Source organism: Strongylocentrotus purpuratus, unplaced genomic scaffold (assembly GCF_000002235.5).
Source record: "Strongylocentrotus purpuratus isolate Spur 01 unplaced genomic scaffold, Spur_5.0 spur5_scaffold_21, whole genome shotgun sequence".
Classification (NCBI taxonomy): domain Eukaryota; kingdom Metazoa; phylum Echinodermata; class Echinoidea; order Camarodonta; family Strongylocentrotidae; genus Strongylocentrotus; species Strongylocentrotus purpuratus.
This window is the reverse complement of record NW_022145607.1, coordinates 19982725-20004099: the sequence shown is the minus strand read 5'-3', so window position 1 is coordinate 20004099 and position 21375 is coordinate 19982725. Positions and strand designations below refer to the sequence as shown.

The 21375-nt window shown below is 39.8% G+C and overlaps 1 protein-coding gene and 1 long non-coding RNA gene across 2 annotated transcripts; both read right to left on the bottom strand.

Moving 5' to 3' along the window:
• Positions 1-403: 403 nt before the first annotated feature.
• Positions 404-21006, bottom strand: LOC115928249. Its single transcript, XR_004065975.1, has 2 exons — positions 20956-21006; positions 404-901 (listed from the first exon to the last, which is right to left on the bottom strand). It is a non-coding gene; the product is annotated as an uncharacterized LOC115928249 (long non-coding RNA).
• On the bottom strand, positions 2677-11740 carry LOC100893120 (WSC domain-containing protein 2-like). Its single transcript, XM_030995295.1, has 3 exons — positions 11610-11740; positions 7128-7271; positions 2677-6185 (listed from the first exon to the last, which is right to left on the bottom strand). Exon 3 carries the CDS (start codon positions 6058-6060, stop codon positions 5095-5097), a length of 966 nt encoding a protein of 321 aa, XP_030851155.1. The 5' UTR covers positions 6061-6185; positions 7128-7271; positions 11610-11740; the 3' UTR covers positions 2677-5094.
• Positions 21007-21375: the final 369 nt, after the last annotated feature.

Below are 21375 nucleotides of genomic sequence, written 5' to 3'. Positions count from 1 at the left end.
CCCCTATGTCATAGCCTTGTTTTTGCTCTCCCTTCCTCATGTTAGTCTATCTCTCTTTCTCTCTCTCTGTAATGATAACCCCTCTATCAATCTTTTCTTCATCAACTCTTGATATATTCCTCCTCTTCTCCTTCTCGTTCATCATCACGATCATCATCATCATCTCAAAACTGTATTAATCAATCTACATGTATAAGACTCCTGAGATTGATCAATACAGTTCTTATAATATATGACCATTATGTACAAACAGTAAGAACAATTATTCCAACTTGATGGGCAACAACGTAATCTCCTTTTTCTCCTCCTCGTTCAAATATTGGCTTCTTTTTCAATTTTCATTCTTTACTCGTGTTACTTCTCTTTCTCTCTGACTACAGTGTATACTCACAAGAAAGTAGAATCAATGGTTTGACATGAACCAGTCTAGAAAATGAACTAAATTTATTCAAGTATCAAATACATTTTGAATTTCAGACAGCTTTCTCCCAGGAGATGAAACAAATGTCTCCCTAACCAGAAACTGGCAAAATAACTAAATGCCTTCCCCTCTTTGTAGTCTCTCATTATTCTTCCCTCTAGTGATGGAGGGTCCTTATCCAGTAGCACACAAATGTCTCTATACATAGTAGACGGCCATCTCTACATGCCTTTCTTCCCCCCCCCCCCCCCCCATCCATCCATTGTCCAGTTCCTCTCTACCTCTCTACCTCAAATGGCTGAACAGTACCCCCAGCGTCAGGGCAGAGAACACCCATAAAATAATGACTTCTCCAAGCTTGAGTCCCCTCCTTGTAGAAAGTCACGTATCACTTCTGTTGTCCATTGTGAAATGAGCTCTCTCGTAGCATCTACGTCATCTTCTGATTCATCGGCCATATAGTGTTTGATGATGCTGCAACTGATAAATAAAAGGAAAAAGACAATCAAATTTAAGTTTGTAACCTGAAGAATAACGGTAACAAAAGAACCCTTATCGCACTAGATCATGGGGAAATATTTTTGTGCTAAAGGGTGACCCCAAAAGGGTGACCCCAAAAAGGTGACCTTACCATCAACTGAACAAAATATCGGTCTGCCAAATTCATATTTTCGGGAAAAAATAGATGCTCTAACCGACCCCCCCCCCCCCCTCTCATTCACCGGCTGGCTGAGTCGATGTGAAATTTTCGGCACGATTTTCAAATTTTAACCCCCCCCCCCTCGAAAAATTCCTTCATACGCCCCTGTCATGTAGATCCTCAAGTAGAGCTCATCAATACATAGACTATTATATTCAGATCAAGATCGACAAATCTATCGTTTTCATGGCCTAGCTCTTTTCCTTTTTTACATTTACTAATTGCCATCACTATCCAACTGTCGGCCATTCTAGTAGATCCTATTCCAATATCAAATATGTATAGTCTATAGGATCTAGACCTATTCATATTTCCTGAGACATAAGTCTCATTTTACTGTAAATTTGGTTAACTTCTACCTAAAACACAAGGCAATCAGTCTACTTAAAATGCACACACATTTAAACATACGGGACTAGATCTAGAGGTCTAGGCCTATAAAGTAAAATCTACTCACCAGAGTCGTCACTATATGTCAGAATCCGTCGATGCTGTCCTTTGCTGGTTGCTGTGATGATCTCCGTTGCTTGTAGTGCACTCCGATGCGTAGTCTATACTTCTGTTAATCTGGTTACTGGTAATTCTGCCCCGACGGTTGTTGTTGTTGTTTTTTGTTGTAATGGCAATCAGTCAAAACCTGACTATTATCACCAACGCCTTTCTTTTTAATATTAATTTCTTTCTTTCTCTTTTTTTTAAAAGTAAGAGTATCAAAAATATAATTTAAATATAGGCTTCTCTCTTTTTTTTTATTCTTTTTTTTCCCCCTTAAAATGAAATGAAAGAGAAAATAGATGAAGAAAAAAAATAAATAAAATAAATAAATAAATAAATAAAAATACGACAAAATGTAGATTTTTGTATCCTGTAGGTTACCGCGTAGTCCTGTCCGTTCTAAGACACCGTCCAGACACCGTCCTGTCTCTCGGGTGTAGACAAGGGGCTCCCTTTGGGATACATAAATAATCTGGAAACTCGAAAGAAGAAAGGAATTGATCAACAATTATAAAATCAAGAGGGTACTTTTCCGGGGAAATTGGCTTTGAGCGACCTCGCAGACTTTAATGAATCTTCGATCAAAAGAAAAACAATTTTGTGATAGAGTGGTGTTTATAATACATGTTGCATTGGATAATTAAACTTTTTAGGGGAAACAAACAAAATGTGGGCTTTTGTGAGTGGTGGTGCAAAAAAAAAAAAAAAAAAAAAAAAAAAAAAAAAAAAAAAAAAAAAAAAAAAAAAAAAAAAAATGTGTGCGGATAACCTGCTTATATAGGACGCACGCATGTACGTGCTAATCAAGTATGGAACGCCATCCAACGCACGCACATGCGTGCGGTCCATATTAATAATTCCCCATATTAATAAAAAAGTTTTATGAAAAATACATCAATGAAGCGTTAGTTCAAATGCTCTCAATGAAGTAGAGAAGGTGCACTACAAGAGTAATAGTGTATCTGTAAAGTGCTTTAAGACGTCATAGATGTATTAAGTGCTATATAAATCCTGAATATTATGACCGGGTATTACTCATATTCATTAAATCATTTATGTCTTTCTATACGAAAAGTAAAGTGTACAAATTTACTGATACATGAAATAAGAACTAATCTGTGAAAGAATAATAATTGCAAAATAAGCCCTTGTACTTCATGCTTTGTTAAGCTAAGCCCAAGGGCTACTTGACTTTGTTTGAGACAGACAGAAAAAAAAAAGGAATTCACAATATTGCAAGGCATTTCAATTTGTACATATACAAATACAGATAAAACAACTAGACACCACTACCACAAACGCAAATCTGAATGATAACAATAATGTTGATTACATAAAGGACAAAATAATGATTGCATAATAAAACAAGAGACAAATGCAACTGCGTCTCCTATATGTCTTCGCCCTAAATCCAGTATACAAAATGGTTGGAATTATTAGTGACATATCACAATGGTTCTTGAGATATCGCAATAGCAAGACTAAAGCATGTCATTTCTTAAATTGACCTCTGTAACCTTTGAACTTTGAACCCAAATGGATTATCTTCCTATGTTGATGATACATACTATCACCAAGTTTGAGCCTTGTATCTCTAGTGGTTCTTGAGACGTTGCGGTAACAAGGCTATATCTAGAATTTCAAAAATTGATCTGTGACCTTTGACCTTTAATCTAGTTACTCTTCCCATGATGATACATACCAGTACTATCGTCAAGTTTTGAAGTTCATATCTCAAGTGGTTCTTGAGATATTGCATTAACCAGAAAGCAGGCGGACACACATACGCACATACGGACAATCCGTAAACATAATGTCTCTTACCTTTGGTGGGCGGAGGCATAAAAATGTTTTAAACATTTACATGAAGGTACATAAAGAGATGCGTAGTGATTATTTTTCTCTCCACTCATTGCAATGAGTGCCTTTGAAAATAGTCATATGGTTTATTCTAGTTATTTGGTTTGCTGACTTTGTATAGAATGTCAAATGATAGGAACACTGAACATGAAAATGAAATAAATAACAAAATTCATTATTCATACACGCATGCACTCAATTGAACAAAAGACATCACACACAAACATACACAATAAGTATGTGTAGTACTACGAAACTGCTGCACATATACAATAAGCTTATTAACATATAATTCTACCAACAAGTTGTACATCTGGACACAAATTTATGTATTGTTTAATGGGAAGCGCTTAAGGGAAATTGCTCTAGAAACTTCTGATAAAGTTATTCCTTCCGCCCCCCCCCCTCGACTAACTACGTATTCCACTCTCATGAAAACAAGAATATGTCTGCAATCTTTACAGAAAATCACAATGGGATCTATCTAACAATTGGTGTAAAATAATACTGTACTTTGAGAGGTCAATTAATTTTCTTGGAATGCTTGTAACAAGAAGATATTATGTTCTATTCATAATGAATAAACTGAATTTGGGAAAGAAGTTGAGGAAGAACATAGGAAAATATGGGCGTTAATGGCATTCTTTAAATGCTGTCAGAATTAAAAACCCCGTTTTGATATCATAAATGACCATAATTCTGATATTTAGAGTGTTCATTAAAATAATGAGTTGGCCATTTCTTGTTTGGCATCCTTCTACGTTTGGCCCCACTGACTTAATCAATACACTCTACTGTAACCATATATTCAATAACAAAAAAACATGCAAGGCCCTGTAACTATTCACACAAGTACTGAGCATCTGAGTTGCCAATTTGCAAGTTGCCAATTTGCGAGAGGCCTTTGATAACAACAAAAGAAACAACGTCTTGCTTGCTTGTATGGAGTGCTTATATACAGTGCATTAACTTCTTGTTAATATGAACCTTTTAATATACATTCTACACTAGCTGATATTAGTTGTCTGTAACCGTATGAAAGGATATCAAAATGAACGAGACTAATGTTGAACTTTGACCTCCTGAACAAAGATTAACATTAAACAAATACTACACAGATTATGATCCATCGTGTTTTATCCTCTGAATTTATGCAACTAAGATTTATGGAGGGGAAGGCGAAAGGTATTTGGTCATTTGCTGTCCCATACGTTTCCAAGAATAAGGAAAAAAATTATCAATATTCAACATCATCACATATAACATTTTCTTTTTTATTCGTTCTCATTCAAGCCATAGAGGTTATGTCAACTTCACAGAATCATCAGGTACACTGAAAACTGTGATGAAGTCAGTGACATCATAGTCATCAAGTTGTGGGATGGATGACGTTCCATTTCCTTTATGGCTTTTCTCCAAGCCTCCCGGTTTTCGACATCCGCCTGGTTGAGGCCGCATGCTCCCATATCTTTTTATAAATTAAGGGACAAAATATCTTGGACTTGGTAGCAGAAAACATGTCATATCCAAAGCTTCAAGCAGATAATATTAGGTAGCACCTACAAATTGCAGTCCACAGTTCAACATGCATCCACCTTTACACACCAAGAAACCTGTGCTATGAGCCTGGTAATTTCCTATAATCCACCGGAAATTTAACATTTGCCCTCTCCTTGAGTGCAACAGCAGCACTTAGGATCCTCTTGTTGATTTTAGCAACCATTTCTTCTGTATAGGGGTCAAACTCTTGATCCGCCCCCCTGTGAAACTTCCCCTCGGAGTTGCCCTTCACGCACTTTAATCTTTCAATATCGATAGGTACCCTGAGAAATAGATGAAGATTTGCAAGCTCAAATTCCAAGTTTGTTTGAAGGTTTTCGTAGAACACGACCTTGGTTTTAAGAGAGTCCTTTAAGCAGTTGCGCATCATTCTTTCCCAGTGGCTGCTTTCCTCTTCGACAAAGTCCTCCCATTCTTTCGTGTGGAATGTATCTTCATCAACTTTGTTCACATGTCCAGTGGAGTGGTATCTATGCCATTCTGAAATCATCGCATGATACGGGTTCCTGACAAGAAGGATAAGTGCCTCAAACTTTCCCAGCTCATTCTTACTGCATCGGTGCATCTTCACACCAAGGACACTCTTCTTCATAAAGTTGACACTCTCTCCGCGGAAACCGCCCTCTTTGAGTCTCCTGTCAATGTAGACACTGCCTGTATAAATGCCGGTAGAGTGTTCCAATAGATGCCTCAGCCAGGTGTTGCCCGAGCCTGGATAACTGGCCAATGCTACAAGCGATTGACTGCCCTCCTCGGCAAAATTCACTGTCATACATGAGTTGCTGCTGGCTGTCGGCCACTGATCCCGTTGCTGGATCCTCCCATCTCCTCCTGCCATTTGCTTCTGGTTATCCAGCTCCACACAATGCTCACAGAACTGATCCACGTAGCCCCAGATCAGGAACACACACACCAGAAGCACGGTCATGACCCATAGTATGGTGATCCTTACCGTGTACATGCGATGGAGTAACCACAAAAGAAAGTTGCTGGGGCCGGTTGGCTTGTTCTTTGCCCCAGCCATGACATCAAATCAAAGGAAGAGAGGAGATTCACCAAGGAAAATTCCAATATAGTTTCCACAGGAAAATTAGTCCTATACTCTTGAAGGTCTGGGAAGATTATGAGCTCCAGGCGTGATCGAGATTCCTGTTTTTGATGGTATTGGTAAGTGATAAAATAAGAAACGAAAATATCCTAGTAGACAGTGTTCATAGATACAGATCGGTGGTCAGGCCTATGCCAGAGAGGCGTTCCATAACATCGTTGAACGGTCTGATCAAAGAATACTCAAACTTGGCCAAAAGATGCTGTATAGTATTGTTCAATTCATAGATCCTGATAGCACGTAGGACCGTGCATCTCAGATCCATGAATTGAACAATACTATACTTGTATTATACCTTGTCATTATTTATATGTATAATGTCTAATGTATCCATTTTACTCAATACTACTTGTATTATGTATTCATGTAAAGAGTATTGATATATTAATCAATAAATAAGCAATAATAGCTAGTTTTCATATAGCTCTCTTCAGGACTTACTGATTTGATTATTTTAACATAACTAACTTAATATATAACATACATAACTTAATATATTAATCAATAATAAAGCATAATAATATTAACTTAATTACTTAACTTCATTGAACTGAATCCGGACAGTGGGATGGCATTTGGAGAGCTGGAGGCCATGACCCGGCTCATGTAGTTCAGCATGCCTTTCCCTCTACCCCCTGCCATCGCCCCGGGAGGAGGTGGGCTCCTCAAAGGAGGAGCACCAAGCCTCCTATCCATACCCCCTGGAGGAGGTGGTGGGTTCCTCCCCCTACCAAGCCCCCTACCAAGCCCTCTATCAACAAACCCTCTCTCCCTTCCTACTATAGTGGGTGGGCAATGAACCAAAGCCCCACGCCCCCTACCAAGCCCTACTGGAGTGGGTGGGCAATCGATCAGAGCCCCACGCCCCTTCCCCATACTCCAAGCTCCGGCTGGGGCAAGGGGAACTCCTCCAGTGGCCGAAGCCGACTGAGGCGAATCCCTCGTCCCAGCACGGAGCTTGCCCTTCACCCGTCGGAGCTTACGGAGCCAAGTTCTCTTGCGGGCGGACCCTGGGGGTGGGGGTGGCCCCATCCTTGCTCTCAACAGGTCTCCCTCCAGGACCTCCTCCAATGCCTCGCCGGCAATTACCTCGGCAATTACCTCCCTTGCGTCATCAGGATCCATAACTGCAAAGGAGAAAGGAAATGGGTTACCTACACTTGCAGAAAGGACAGAAATACTTATTCATACTCATTCCCTCTGCCAGGGTAACACCAACACACTCACCATGGAACCATGTTTACAAATAGCTTACTCTGAAAGTTCCTGCCCTGATCAGTGAATATCTGAAATATGTCAACTGAATGGGTAATTGTCGTAAAATTACCCAAATCAAAATAGTCTTTGGCGAAGACACATTCGAATTCTAGCAACAAGCCCTTCAATATTCCCTAGTCTTCTGAGATTAAAGACTCGGAAGACCGTTCCCAAGGACCCTGCAGACCAGAAGGGGTGTGTGCATCCCCCCATCAAATCTACTTGACAGATCTTCTAGGCGGGAATATCTGACTCGGTGGGTTCTAAAACAGAGGCTCTGAAAACTTCACTAATGAGTTTCCCCTTATTCCATTTAAAAGAGCATACAACTGTATTGAACCCTTCCCATCATGTAGAGTATGTGGGACAAACCCGGTCAAGGCTACATCCAGCTCCACAATGAATTGGTCACTCGAAAGCGATGAATCGAGATTGCATCGCACCCGCTTGACCGCCATCGGGGGGATGGTTACTGACTTCGCAAAGAATACTTTTTATTCACATCTTCGCCACAGGTCATTTCTATACACTCGCCCTGAAAGGGTTAATAAGGAATCCGGTATATTGATGTATGCACGATGTTTCCGCAGGAGGTCTGCCTCTAACAACATGTCATCATCGATTGGGGCAACACAAACATGTTCACTGAATTTGCTGCCACCCAACATCAAATCAACCGGTCCCACAATCATTCCAATCATGTTCATATTCCTACCAGCAGTATGCAAAACAACAGTCTTGACAACTGGGGGAACGGGGTGAAGTGTTCCGACGGATTCTATCGGATATGATAGTATACCTCGGCAGTCGTGTGTACTACTGCCCGAATGGGTTTGTCACCAATCCATAATTATATGTTTATACTAAAAGTGGATGGTGACTTACTGCGGCATACATCTGTCCATGTCCAGTTTTGGGTTGTCTGGATTCTGACCGGTAGGCGGTGGCCAGGGGGGTGTCAGCCATGGGCTTGGCTCCGTTGGAGGCCTGGCCCCATGGGTCGCACCCACGGAAGGGGAGTGAGAAGGAAGCTCTTTCTTACTAGAGATCGGGTTGGGAACTTCCCCCGGCACTTCCACTTTACCGATGCTGTCCTGGCCGCCACAAATCTGATTAGATTCGTGGATGTTATCATTAATCGTAGCATCAGAGGAAACACCATTAATCCCCGTTTCCGGGGAAGGCGAATCCCTTCCAAATGCTACCGAATTATTGTCCACTGGTACACCCTTGTCCAAACCCAAAACGGGATGGGGGTTCACACTATAGTTGTAGCATCAGAGGAAACACCATTAATCCCCATTTCCGGGGGAGGCGAATCCCTTCCAAATGCTACCGAATTATTGTACACTGGTCCACCCTTGTCCAACCCCAATGCTGATCCAGAGTCATTTTCTGGATCCTCGGAGACGAAAGAAACCTTAAGACCGGGACTTCTCTCGGGACATTCTAATTTAAAATGTCCTAATTTCCCGCTGAAGCGGGCGGGAGAAGCTTGTGACTTTCTCACACTCTCAACCAGACTCTGGACTGAAGTCCGTAAGGGCCCTATCACTGAAAGGGACGTCTTCAGTGCTTCAATTATTGAGTCCATCTTGCCCTTCATCTTATCCATCTTGCTCTCCAGAGAAGCAACCCTCGTTTCCAAGCCGCTTTGTGCCGGAGGGGTTGGGGGCAAGTTCGATTTCCTAACGATAGGAGCCTCATCGGACTTTGACTGTGAGTCCCGAGTAGGTGGGTGCATCGTCCTCCTCACATGGGGTGGCGATTCGAATTCTACACCCTCTCTACTCTCACCTCTCTGATTCCGTCTACGCGGATCATGCGACCTACGAGGGGATCTGTAGGGGGAAGGAGATCTAAGACGGTGGCCTCTTGACTCACTACGGTCACTCCTGTGACTTCGAGGGGAATCCTGGTCATAATAGCGATATTCTCGCTCCCTACTATGATCATACCGGTCCCCCCTCCGGTTTTGAGGTGAATCAAAATGACTCCCTCTGTCGTCTGATCGAGGAGAGTGATGACGACTCCCTCTGCAATCTGTTTGAGGGGAATCATAGCGATTCCCTCGACGATCTGATTGAGGGGAATCAAAGCGACTCCCTCGCTCGCTAAATCGAGGTGAATCATTGCAACTCCCTCGGCGATGTGATCGAGGGGAGTGATGACGACTCCCTCTGTAATCTGATCGAGGTGAATCATAGCGATTCCTTCGACGATCTGATAGAGGGGAATCACGGCGACTCCCTCGGCGATCTGATCGAGGGGAATCATAGCGACTCCCTCGGCGATCCGATCGAGGGGAATGATAACGACTCCCTCTGCGATCTGATCGAAGGGAATCGCGGCGACTCCCCCCGTGATCCGATCGAGGGGAATCATGGCGACTCCCTCGGCGACCTGAACGAGGGGAGCGATGGCGACTCCCTTGGCGATCCGATCGAGGGGAGTCATAGCGACTCCCTCTGCGATCCGACTCACCTACAGTCTCATATTGGTCGCGGGGCCTAGAATGGCCCTGTCGCGACCTGCGAGGGGGAGAAACAGTATACACTTTACGTGACTATGAACCTTAAAAAAACTGACTAAGTATTACAATACTGCGCAAGAATTGCTCAATCAAACAAACAATTCTTTACCAACTTAGTATTACAATATTGCACAAAAATTGTTCAATCAAGCGAACAATTCTTTACTAACTTAGTATACAAATATTGCGCAAGAATTGCTCAATCAAGCGAACAATCCTTTACTAACTTAGTATTACAATATTGCGCAAGAATTGCTCAATCAAACAAACAATTCTTTACTAACTTAGTATTACAATACTGCGCAAGAATTGCTCAATCAAACAAGCAATTCTTTACTAACCTAGTATTACAATATTTCACAAGAATTGCTCAATCAACCAAACAACTCTTTACTAACTTGGATTGAAAGAAGGAGATTTGTCCTCAAATAATTCAAACTCAAACCCAAATATTCAAACACAATATTCAAGGCCGCTGATAAAGTCCCTATGTCCCTGGCTGTGGACACTCAGACTAAATTCAACCGCTTAAATGAATTTGTATTCTTTAAAGATATTTGTATGTCCCCGCAATATATCTTTGGTGGAGTAACTTACCCTACGATTAATAAATTAATTAACTTCCTATCAATAAATTTAAATACAATATATTCAAACACAATATTCACAGCCGTTGATTAGGTCACTATGTCACTGCTTTAACATTCAGACCCAATTCAACAGCTTAATAAACTTGTATTTTTAAATATATATTTGTATTCACTACAGTAACTTAAACTACGATTTATAAAATATAAACCCTAACAGTATATTTAATTATATGCCCTTGCCGATAATCATTGAACCCAATAAATCATTCGGAGCGAGAAGCCCGTTACTTAAAATTGTAAGAGGGCAACTCTGCTTCCAAACTGATTAATTGTAAGAGGGCAATTCTAATTCAAAAAATGATTAATTAAATTAGCGATGATTAATTAAATTAGCGATGATTTAATTCCAGCAGCAATGCAATAACAAACCACTGTGGTTCACTCTCCCTCCCCACTCACAAAAAATCGGCACTCCGAAATTGGGTGGAAAATACAATTTCAACAAGAGGTGAATGAACCCTAAATCACACCAAGCAAATACTTTCACTCCCAAACAATCAAAAATATCAAAGATAATACGCCAAAGCCAAGGTAAATGAAGGGATAAACCCAGCCTCAAACAATCACTCATACAAGGTACGCACCCGAAAAACTCCAACCCAGTATAACAATAAGGTACCATGGGGTGCGGTACACAATAGAAGAATGCAAAAATAGCGTCTAGGGCGTGCCGACGTGGCGTCCCTTGCCACACCCAATAATAAAAAAATCGCAAAGAAAACTGCCTTCAAACCACCACTCCACGGAAAAAAACCTAAAAATATAACCTCCAATCAATCAAAAGCAAAAATAACAAGCAATAATACTAACCTGTTATACTAGCTCGGCGGATCCACGAACTTGTCCGTGATTACGCCGTACACATGTACAAGCCAAAATACGGCACGCACATGTCAACCACAAACTAACGTACAAAATACAAGAATCAAGTCACACACTCAATAATACAAATATCAACGATAATTCGTCAATTAAATAGCGCAGGAACGAAGTCTCGCAGCGCCACTAAAGTAAAATCTACTCACCAGAGTCGTCACTATATGTCAGAATCCGTCGATGCTGTCCTTTGCTGGTTGCTGTGATGATCTCCGTTGCTTGTAGTGCACTCCGATGCGTAGTCTATACTTCTGTTATCTGGTTACTGGTAATTCTGCCCCGACGGTTGTTGTTGTTGTTGTTTGGTATTATCGGCGTTTCATTCTTTTTTAGAATATTTACGCCTTTCACTTTATTTCTTTCTTTTTTTTCTTCTATATTTTGGTACTATTTGTAAATTCATACTCATCTCTTTTTTTTTTTTTTGGATAATATAATCTCAGATCTACTGGTCCATGAAAACCCCTCACCGCAATTGGCACCTTCCTGCCAGACCGGCGCGGTACATTGCGCAATCTTCTCGGCCATCATTGGCCTAGGCAACTCTGGTGCCGGTGAGAGGATTCTGGGGTAGATCTCCAGAGTCTCTTGTTTGGGGTTTACCGTCCTCAATCCGTCTTTACTCTTTCTTACCTTTTCTCTTCTAGTATTTTTCCATTTTGTAAAACCTTATTTTTCTATCTAAGTAGGTATCAACATCTTAGGGCATTTGGTTGTCGTGCGATATGTGCAAAAAAAAAAAAAAAAAAAAAAAAAAAAAAAAAAATTTAGGAACACTCAAAACGCCTCGTTCTACGAACGAAGCGGATCAGTGCTCTCTGGGTCGCACTTTCTGTTGATTTTAGGAGTTTCATAATTTCGTTTGGGCTCGTTATATCACTTTCCATTATCAGCATTGCTCTTTCTATTGTATATGTTGGACATTCCATCAGATAGTGTGTTATTGTTTCAGGGGTGTTACAGTATTTACAATTTTTGTTGGCTTGGCCAGGTTGGGTTGTTTGGGATACCCATACTTTTGAGGGGTCTGCGTTTAGTCCTATGTTGCAAAGTCTGAGCCTACGAATTATGACTTCGCAGTCTCTAAAAAGGGTGCTCTCAAAGTTATGTTGAATTGTTGGTTTGAAAGGTCTTACGTTTGTTTTATTGTAATTTTGCCATGTTTCTTCCCAACTCTTGTATAGTTCTATTTTCAATACTGCTTTCATTTCAGACAAACATAGCTTGTTATTTATTTGTATTTCTTCAGTTAGGGCTTGTTTTGCGAGAAGGTCCGCTATTTCGTTTCCCTGTATTCCACAGTGAGAGGGGATCCATTCTAGATGGACTTGAATGCCTTTGTATGCCAGTCTTGTGTATATATACTTGATGTCGTTTATGAAGTTATCTGACTTATCTCCTTTCATTGATTGCATTGAGAGGAGTGCGCTGAGGGAGTCTGTGAATATCACAACCCCTGCGTGCAGGTTTAGTTGTTCAACCCATAATAGGGCAATTGTTATTGCTGCTAACTCTGCTCGGTAGCTTGAGGTATGGTCTGTAAGACGTTTAGATTGTCTTATTGAAAAATGTGGGACAAAAAAGGACGCAGCTGCTGTGCCTGATGGGGATTTTGAGCCATCCGTATATATATGAAGGCTGTTATTCCATTTTGATTTTATGAGTTCTATGCTTCTTAGTCTCATTTCACTCGGGTTATCATTTTTTCTTATTGATTCAGTTAGTTCAATGGATATTTGGGGAGTGTAGTTGTGCCAGGGGGGGATAGGAAGTGGTATGACTTTTTCTGTAATTGAGTCTATTATTTTTTCATTTTTTATTCTCAAACCAAAAGGTTGTCTCACTTTTTTATTCTTTAACTTTTCAAATTGCCAACATGGTTGGATGTTTGGTTTTAATGGGTGGTTTGTCACACGGGAAAGATGGACGTGATACTTTTCTGTCAGCATTTTCCTTCTTAACTCAAGAGGGGGCTCGTCCATTTCCACCTGTAGGGCGGCGAGGGATGTGCCGTGTAAAGCACCTGCACATATACGTAGGGACATGTATTGCATAGTGTTTAAAACTTTTTTGGAGCTTTCGCTTGCCGAGTCATATGCCTCGCACCCGTAGTCTAGCATTGATCTTATTAAAGATCGATATAGCATCAGTAATGTTTTTGTGTTACTTCCCCAACTTGTATGAGCGACGCTTTTCAGGATATTAATTTTTTTTCTACATCTGTTTCTGATATCTTGTATATGGGTATTCCATGTTAATTTTTTATCAAACGTGACGCCAAGAAATTTATGATTTGCTTGGAATTGCAGTTCTTTTTCTTTAAGTTTTATTACGGGGAGGTTTGTTCTGTTGCTATTGCTGAAGAGCACCGGGGTACTTTTATTTTCGGAGAGATTAAAGCCCCTTTGCTCGAACCAAATTTGTAGGTTGTTTAAGCAGTTTTGAATTCTATTTACTATAAAATTAATGTTAGGTCCTGAAGTCCAAATGGCGCAATCATCTGCGTATAAAGATATGGAGACTGAGGGGGTTGTGGGAATTTGACAGAGCATAAGGTTGAACAGGATTGGACTTATGGTACTACCTTGCGATAGACCGTTTTCTGTGTTGTTTATGTGCGACAGTGTATTTTCTATTTTTACCTGGAATGTTCTATTTCTTAGAGAATCGTTTATAAAGTTTAGTGTTTTACCTCGTATACCTATATCATAAAGATTTGATATCAATCCGTCTACCCAAAGTGTATCATAAGCTTTTTCTATGTCGAGAAAAATGGCGACTGTATGCTGTTTAATGGCTATGTTTTTCTGTATTTCATTTTCTAAACTGACGATACTATCTGTAGTGCTTCTATTCTTTCTAAATCCTATTTGGAATGAAGGGAGTATTTCCTGTTTTTCGATGAACCACTGTAGTCTTACATTCACCATTCCTTCCATGATTTTGATGAAACAAGCTGTGAGTGCAATTGGTCTATACGATGATACTTTATGAGGTTCTTTGTTAGGTTTTTTGATTGGGATAATAATTGAGTGTTTACATTGCCTTGGAATTTGCCCCGAGCTCCAAATTTGATTTATCAAATTTAGCATGGTCTGTTTTGCTGATTTCGTGAGTTTTTGGTATATTAAATATTTAATCTTATCGTGTCCGGGGGTAGAGGAGGAATTTTGACGTTCGATTGCTGCTTCTAATTCTGATAGTGTGAAATTGTCGTTTAGGACTGAGGGAAGATTTTCTGGTTCTTTATTTTTAATTTTCTCTATATTATTTGCTACGTGAGTGTACAGTTGGGAGCTAGGGTCAACTTTGTGTTTAGTTACGTAAGTATAATCTTCAGCTATCTTGTTGACCTTTTCCTGATCGGTAATATATTCTATATCATTTTCTTTTAGTGTTGGTAAGCATTCTTTTTTTGGTATGATATTGTTGTATCTTTTTATCATTTTCCAAATTTCTGAAGTCGGAGTGAATCTATTAAGCCTGGAGCAGTATTTGTTCCAATGTTGTCTTTTTGCTTCTCTTATTGTCTTCTGTGCAAGGGCTTTCTTATTTAGGTATTCGTAGAGATAATCTTTCGTCATGTATTTGATGGCTTTATTTTTGGCTTTGTTTCGTTCTTTAATTCTCTTTTGGCAGTCTTCATTCCACCATGGATTGTGTGGTTTATGTTTTTTTGTTACTGTTGGTATGGTTTCCTTCATAATTTTCTTTGTGACGTTTATGAATTCGTTGTAGTATTCTTCTGTGTTTTCATTTGGAGTTATATTGGATAGTTCTGTGTCGCATAATTGTTCAAATGCTTTCCAGTCTGCTTTTTTGTAACTAAGATATGGTTCGTTTCGTTTTGTATATTCTCTTTCATGTATTTCTTCTACAGGATGTAGATTGATTTGTATTTCTATAGGGAAGTGATCACTTCCTAACTTATCTTGCTTTACATTCCACTGACATCTATTAGCTATGGAGGGTGTTGCTAAGCTTAGGTCTAGACAGGATAATTTTCCCGTATGGTGATCCATTCTCGTACCTGATCCATCGTTTAGTATTATAATATTTTTATTTTCAATAAATTCTTCTATGATGCGGCCATTTACATCGGTAGTGTTACTGCCCCATAATGAGTTGTGGCTGTTAAAGTCTCCTAGGATTAGCAGGTACTTTGGGGTAGCATATTCTGGAATGATGGCCTTAAGGGTATCTATGTCTAATCGCTGACATGGATTGTAATAATTTACTACTGTCATGCAGGAAGTTTTGAGGTGCAGTTGAATAGTTTGCAATTCAAAGGTATTATGGAGTGTTATATTTTTGAAATATACAGAGTTGTGTACGTAAATGGCGCATCCGCCTCTCACTCCGGTTTTTCTGTTGCGTGGTATACATGTATAATTTGGTATTTGTAATATATTATTTTCTGTAAACCACGTTTCTTGAATGCACAATATATGGTAAGGGTTATTCCTGCGTGACAGTAGCAATTGAACTAGTTCGTCCCCGTGCCCCCCTTGGAGACCTTGGGCATTCCATTGTAGTATGGATAGTGCCGCCATGAAAAGGAGAATTTTAATTATGTTCTCCATGGTGTTTCATTATTTCTAGCTCTTCAGGTAATATATTGAGACATGTCTGGGCTTCTGCGAGAAATTTGTTCATCTTTTGTGTTTGTGGGATGTCTTGTTGCATTATTTCTATGACGCGGAAAAGAAACATTAGGAGATCCAGGGAGATGTGACTTCTCCCTGGGAGATCAGTGTTCTTGACTGTGGTAATGATGTTGGGTTTACCGTGACCACCGCTGTTGGAATGTTGAATTCTCCCCTGTTCTACAAATACGGAGGGGGTAATAAAACTTTCGCTTTGATTGTTTTCTATTTCAATGTGTTGTGTAGGGTCTGTATTTGGTCTGCTTTGTGTGGGAATTGTTTTACTCTTTGTTTCTTTCTTTTCTTTGTTTGTGGGTACTTTACTATTGCCGTTTGTGCTCGATTCCTTAGAGTTAGTTTTTTCCTCTACTTTTGTTGCCTCTTTGAAATGTTTCGTGGCTTCGGCATAACTTATTTTCTTTTCCAAGCGGATTTCTTGGACAATTCTTGCGTTTTTGGCTTCGATGCATCCTTTGAATGCTGCTGAGTGGTTTCCTTTGCAGTTAACACAAAAGGGATTAGATTTTCTGGGACATTGGTCGAAAGGGTGGTCTTCTCCACACCTGACGCATCTTTGCTTGCTATTGCATTGCGAAATTACATGTCCCATGCGTTGACATTTGAAACATCTGGGGACAGGGGGGATGAATTCTTTTACTTTAAATTCCTGATAGAATAGTATGATTTGTTTTGGTATCGTTTTACTTTCAAAGGATAGGATGACTGCTTTGGTGGGCATGTCGGTAGGGTTAGGGGTTTCGGTTGACGAACTGCTCTTGGTTTCAGGGTGGTTTTTCTTTATTTTCCTCGTGATTCTTTTAGCATTTGCGCATTTGTAGATTTTGAGCGCTTCAGTGATTTCTTCTTCTGTAATATCTGGATGAACTCCTGTTATTACTCCTTTTACTGTTTTTGATCGTTCTTTTACCTTAACTGGGATACCGCCTATTTCCGATATGTTTGAGATTGCCTTATGTTGTTTTATGTTCTGACATTTGATCAATAAACCGTTTTGGATTCTTTTAACAAATTCTATTTTGGTGGGTCCTGCACATTTCTCTATTTCTTTTGCTATTTTTATGGGGTTCACGTGTCCTAGGTTTTTTGTTGATTCAATTGGGATGAGTAGTACTTTTAGTTCATCTTGGGTTGTGGAAGATTGATGTGGGTCGGGTCGGGCTTCTTGAAATATGGGGCTATCGCTATCCGACCCCGACTGTGCCTTTAAACTTTCTATACTGTGGCTGTCTTCTCGTGGCCGAGCTCTCCTAGGGTGTTTCTTTGCATTTTTCTTTTCTACGGGGATGAAGCTATTATTGTATGCCTCCTCTTCTGTATCACCTTCTATCTCTGATGAGAAATATCTTATGGGGTTAAGGGGGTTGTAGGCCGCCATATCAGGCGGCCTTCAGGAATGGGTGTTAATTGCTTCCAAGTTAGTTATTTTGGTTAATGTAGCATACAGTGCAGTGCAGAAAAATGCCCGAAAATATTGCTTACCTCTTGCTGGCAATCCCAATACACAAAAACAATTCAAATACTATACGGAGTTAGGTCGGAAAAAGATAATTGGTTTCCTTTCACCGAGACCAATCGCTTGGTCACGTGATATATTTGGCGCCAAATACGAAATTGAGCGTGGTTTCCGACAATCAGAGAAACAATTTTGATAATATTCCACAAATGAAATTCCGAAGAGTAGTAGTGGTGAATTCACAAAATGTATATTCCAAATAGACTGGGGCTGGCAATCCAAAAAGAAAATTGAGTAAATTTGGTGTCAGTTGAAGATTCAATTCAATTCGATCGAACACCGGAGCTCGGAGGAGGCACGTCCGTAGCAGACGATCTGTGACGTGTTTCATATCAAGTGTTGTTGTTGTTGTTGTTGTTTGGTATTATCGGCGTTTCATTCTTTTTTAGAATATTTACGCCTTTCACTTTATTTCTTTCTTTTTTTCTTCTATATTTTGGTACTATTTGTAAATTCATACTCATCTCTTTTTTTTTTTTTTGGATAATATAATCTCAGATCTACTGGTCCATGAAAACCCCTCACCGCAATTGGCACCTTCCTGCCAGACCGGCGCGGTACATTGCGCAATCTTCTCGGCCATCATTGGCCTAGGCAACTCTGGTGCCGGTGAGAGGATTCTGGGGTAGATCTCCAGAGTCTCTTGTTTGGGGTTTACCGTCCTCAATCCGTCTTTACTCTTTCTTACCTTTTCTCTTCTAGTATTTTTCCATTTTGTAAAACCTTATTTTTCTATCAAAGTAGGTATCAACATCTTAGGGCATTTGGTTGTCGTGCGATATGTGCAAAAAAAAAAAAAAAAAAAAAAAAAAAAAAAAAAAAAAAAAAAAAAAAAAAAAAATTAGGAACACTCAAAACGCCTCGTTCTACGAACGAAGCGGATCAGTGCTCTCTGGGTCGCACTTTCTGTTGATTTTAGGAGTTTCATAATTTCGTTTGGGCTCGTTATATCACTTTCCATTATCAGCATTGCTCTTTCTATTGTATATGTTGGACATTCCATCAGATAGTGTGTTATTGTTTCAGGGGTGTTACAGTATTTACAATTTTTGTTGGCTTGGCCAGGTTGGGTTGTTTGGGATACCCATACTTTTGAGGGGTCTGCGTTTAGTCCTATGTTGCAAAGTCTGAGCCTACGAATTATGACTTCGCAGTCTCTAAAAAGGGTGCTCTCAAAGTTATGTTGTATTGTTGGTTTGAAAGGTCTTACGTTTGTTTTATTGTAATTTTGCCATGTTTCTTCCCAACTCTTGTATAGTTCTATTTTCAATACTGCTTTCATTTCAGACAAACATAGCTTGTTATTTATTTGTATTTCTTCAGTTAGGGCTTGTTTTGCGAGAAGGTCCGCTATTTCGTTTCCCTGTATTCCACAGTGAGAGGGGATCCATTCTAGATGGACTTGAATGCCTTTGTATGCCAGTCTTGTGTATATATACTTGATGTCGTTTATGAAGTTATCTGACTTATCTCCTTTCATTGATTGCATTGAGAGGAGTGCGCTGAGGGAGTCTGTGAATATCACAACCCCTGCGTGCAGGTTTAGTTGTTCAACCCATAATAGGGCAATTGTTATTGCTGCTAACTCTGCTCGGTAGCTTGAGGTATGGTCTGTAAGACGTTTAGATTGTCTTATTGAAAAATGTGGGACAAAAAAGGACGCAGCTGCTGTGCCTGATGGGGATTTTGAGCCATCCGTATATATATGAAGGCTGTTATTCCATTTTGATTTTATGAGTTCTATGCTTCTTAGTCTCATTTCACTCGGGTTATCATTTTTTCTTATTGATTCAGTTAGTTCAATGGATATTTGGGGAGTGTAGTTGTGCCAGGGGGGGATAGGAAGTGGTATGACTTTTTCTGTAATTGAGTCTATTATTTTTTCATTTTTTATTCTCAAACCAAAAGGTTGTCTCACTTTTTTATTCTTTAACTTTTCAAATTGCCAACATGGTTGATTTAAATACTGTAAATTATTATGGTCTGACGATAAATTAGGTTCTGATGAAATGAGTATGTATCACAAGAAAATCAAGCAATTTCAAGAGTAAAATATAGTGTACAAACAATTTATTTAAGAGCCATCGGCTCTATATAATTAAACATGCAAATAATTGACAAGAATAAAATGATTCAGCATCACTATGAACTTAGATAGGAGTATATCCTATCACTGTTTATGTCGACGTATCGTTACTCAATTATATCACAATATAATTCTCCATATTTCCAAAGGAAAAAAGATTACCTGATGACCAGGTCATCCTTCGAGGTATAACATACAGGTAATCACCCACCGACTCTAGCCCGGTCTTTATATAAAAAGTATACTGTTGTGGGTTAGAGAGTCCCGATTTAGAGTTCGTAAATACCACCTCTTCCTGTTTCTGAATAGGCGGAACGATATACTCTGGTGTATGTAGTAACCCGGTGCGATATGATGCATGACCTGCTAAGCCTGACCGGTGTACGACAGCACTGGGCGTTGACTCAACGACTTGACGCGAGTAGGTTGCCTGAGCTTGTCGACTACGAACACATGTCCATTCACTGATGGTGCCTAGGGTTATGGCTACGAGCCCAGCTTGTCCAGTTCAGATGTTCAAATAATGATTCAAGTTGAGGCGAGGGCTGATGAGGCTTCTACCACGTCGGCCTGTGCTGCCTGGTTCTTGCCTGGTCCCATAGTATAGGGAAAGTCTATGCCAGCAACAGCATGCTCGTAGCCATAACCCTTATAACCCTTATAGCCTGTGGCTGTAACTTTTACCTTCGTGGCCAGATTTAAATACTGTAAATTATTATGGTCTGACGATAAATTAGGTTCTGATGAAATGAGTATGTATCACAAGAAAATCAAGCAATTTCAAGAGTAAAATATAGTGTACAAACAATTTATTTAAGAGCCATCGGCTCTATATAATTAAACATGCAAATAATTGACAAGAATAAAATGATTCAGCATCACTATGAACTTAGATAGGAGTATATCCTATCACTGTTTATGTCGACGTATCGTTACTCAATTATATCACAATATAATTCTCCATATTTCCAAAGGAAAAAAGATTACCTGATGACCAGGTCATCCTTCGAGGTATAACATACAGGTAACCTGCTTATATAGGACGCACGCATGTACGTGCTAATCAAGTATGGAACGCCATCCAACGCACGCACATGCGTGCGGTCCATATTAATAATTCCCCATACCTACATTTACTAAAGCTTGACCCGGCCCACTCTCATGCATTACGTCGTATTATCAGCTTTATTCGTCATAAAAATGAATAAACACAAACTTTGGTTTCTTACCGTACAAACGATACTGGAGTGAAAGAAAATCACTGCAGAATAGCGGATTATGTACAAGATTAAGATGTTGCTTCGATAAGAATCCCGTTGTTTGCAACGGGACAGCTGATCACGGCGAAGGTAAAAATGTACTAGAATTATGTCCCGGCATGCTTTGCGATGAAACAACCGTGAAGACACGGATAATTATCTGGCGGCCGCCAGATAATTAACTGGCGGCCGCCAGATAATTAACTGGCGGCCGCAGATAATTTCTCTTAAATTTATTTCGTAGGTGGCACTAATGGGCTTCCGTAGATTACAAGTGACAGCAAGATCTTTAAAGATAAATAAGCTACTTTCTTCTTTTTTTCATGGAGATTTTATACCATGTTCGTACCGGGTGTTTACCCTATATTAGCTGTATTTGATAACCGAGAG

Bases quoted from the DNA above. Each gene is read 5' to 3' on its own strand.
- LOC100893120 (XM_030995295.1), bottom strand. From the start codon at position 6,060: ATGGCTGGGGCAAAGAACAAGCCAACCGGCCCCAGCAACTTTCTTTTG.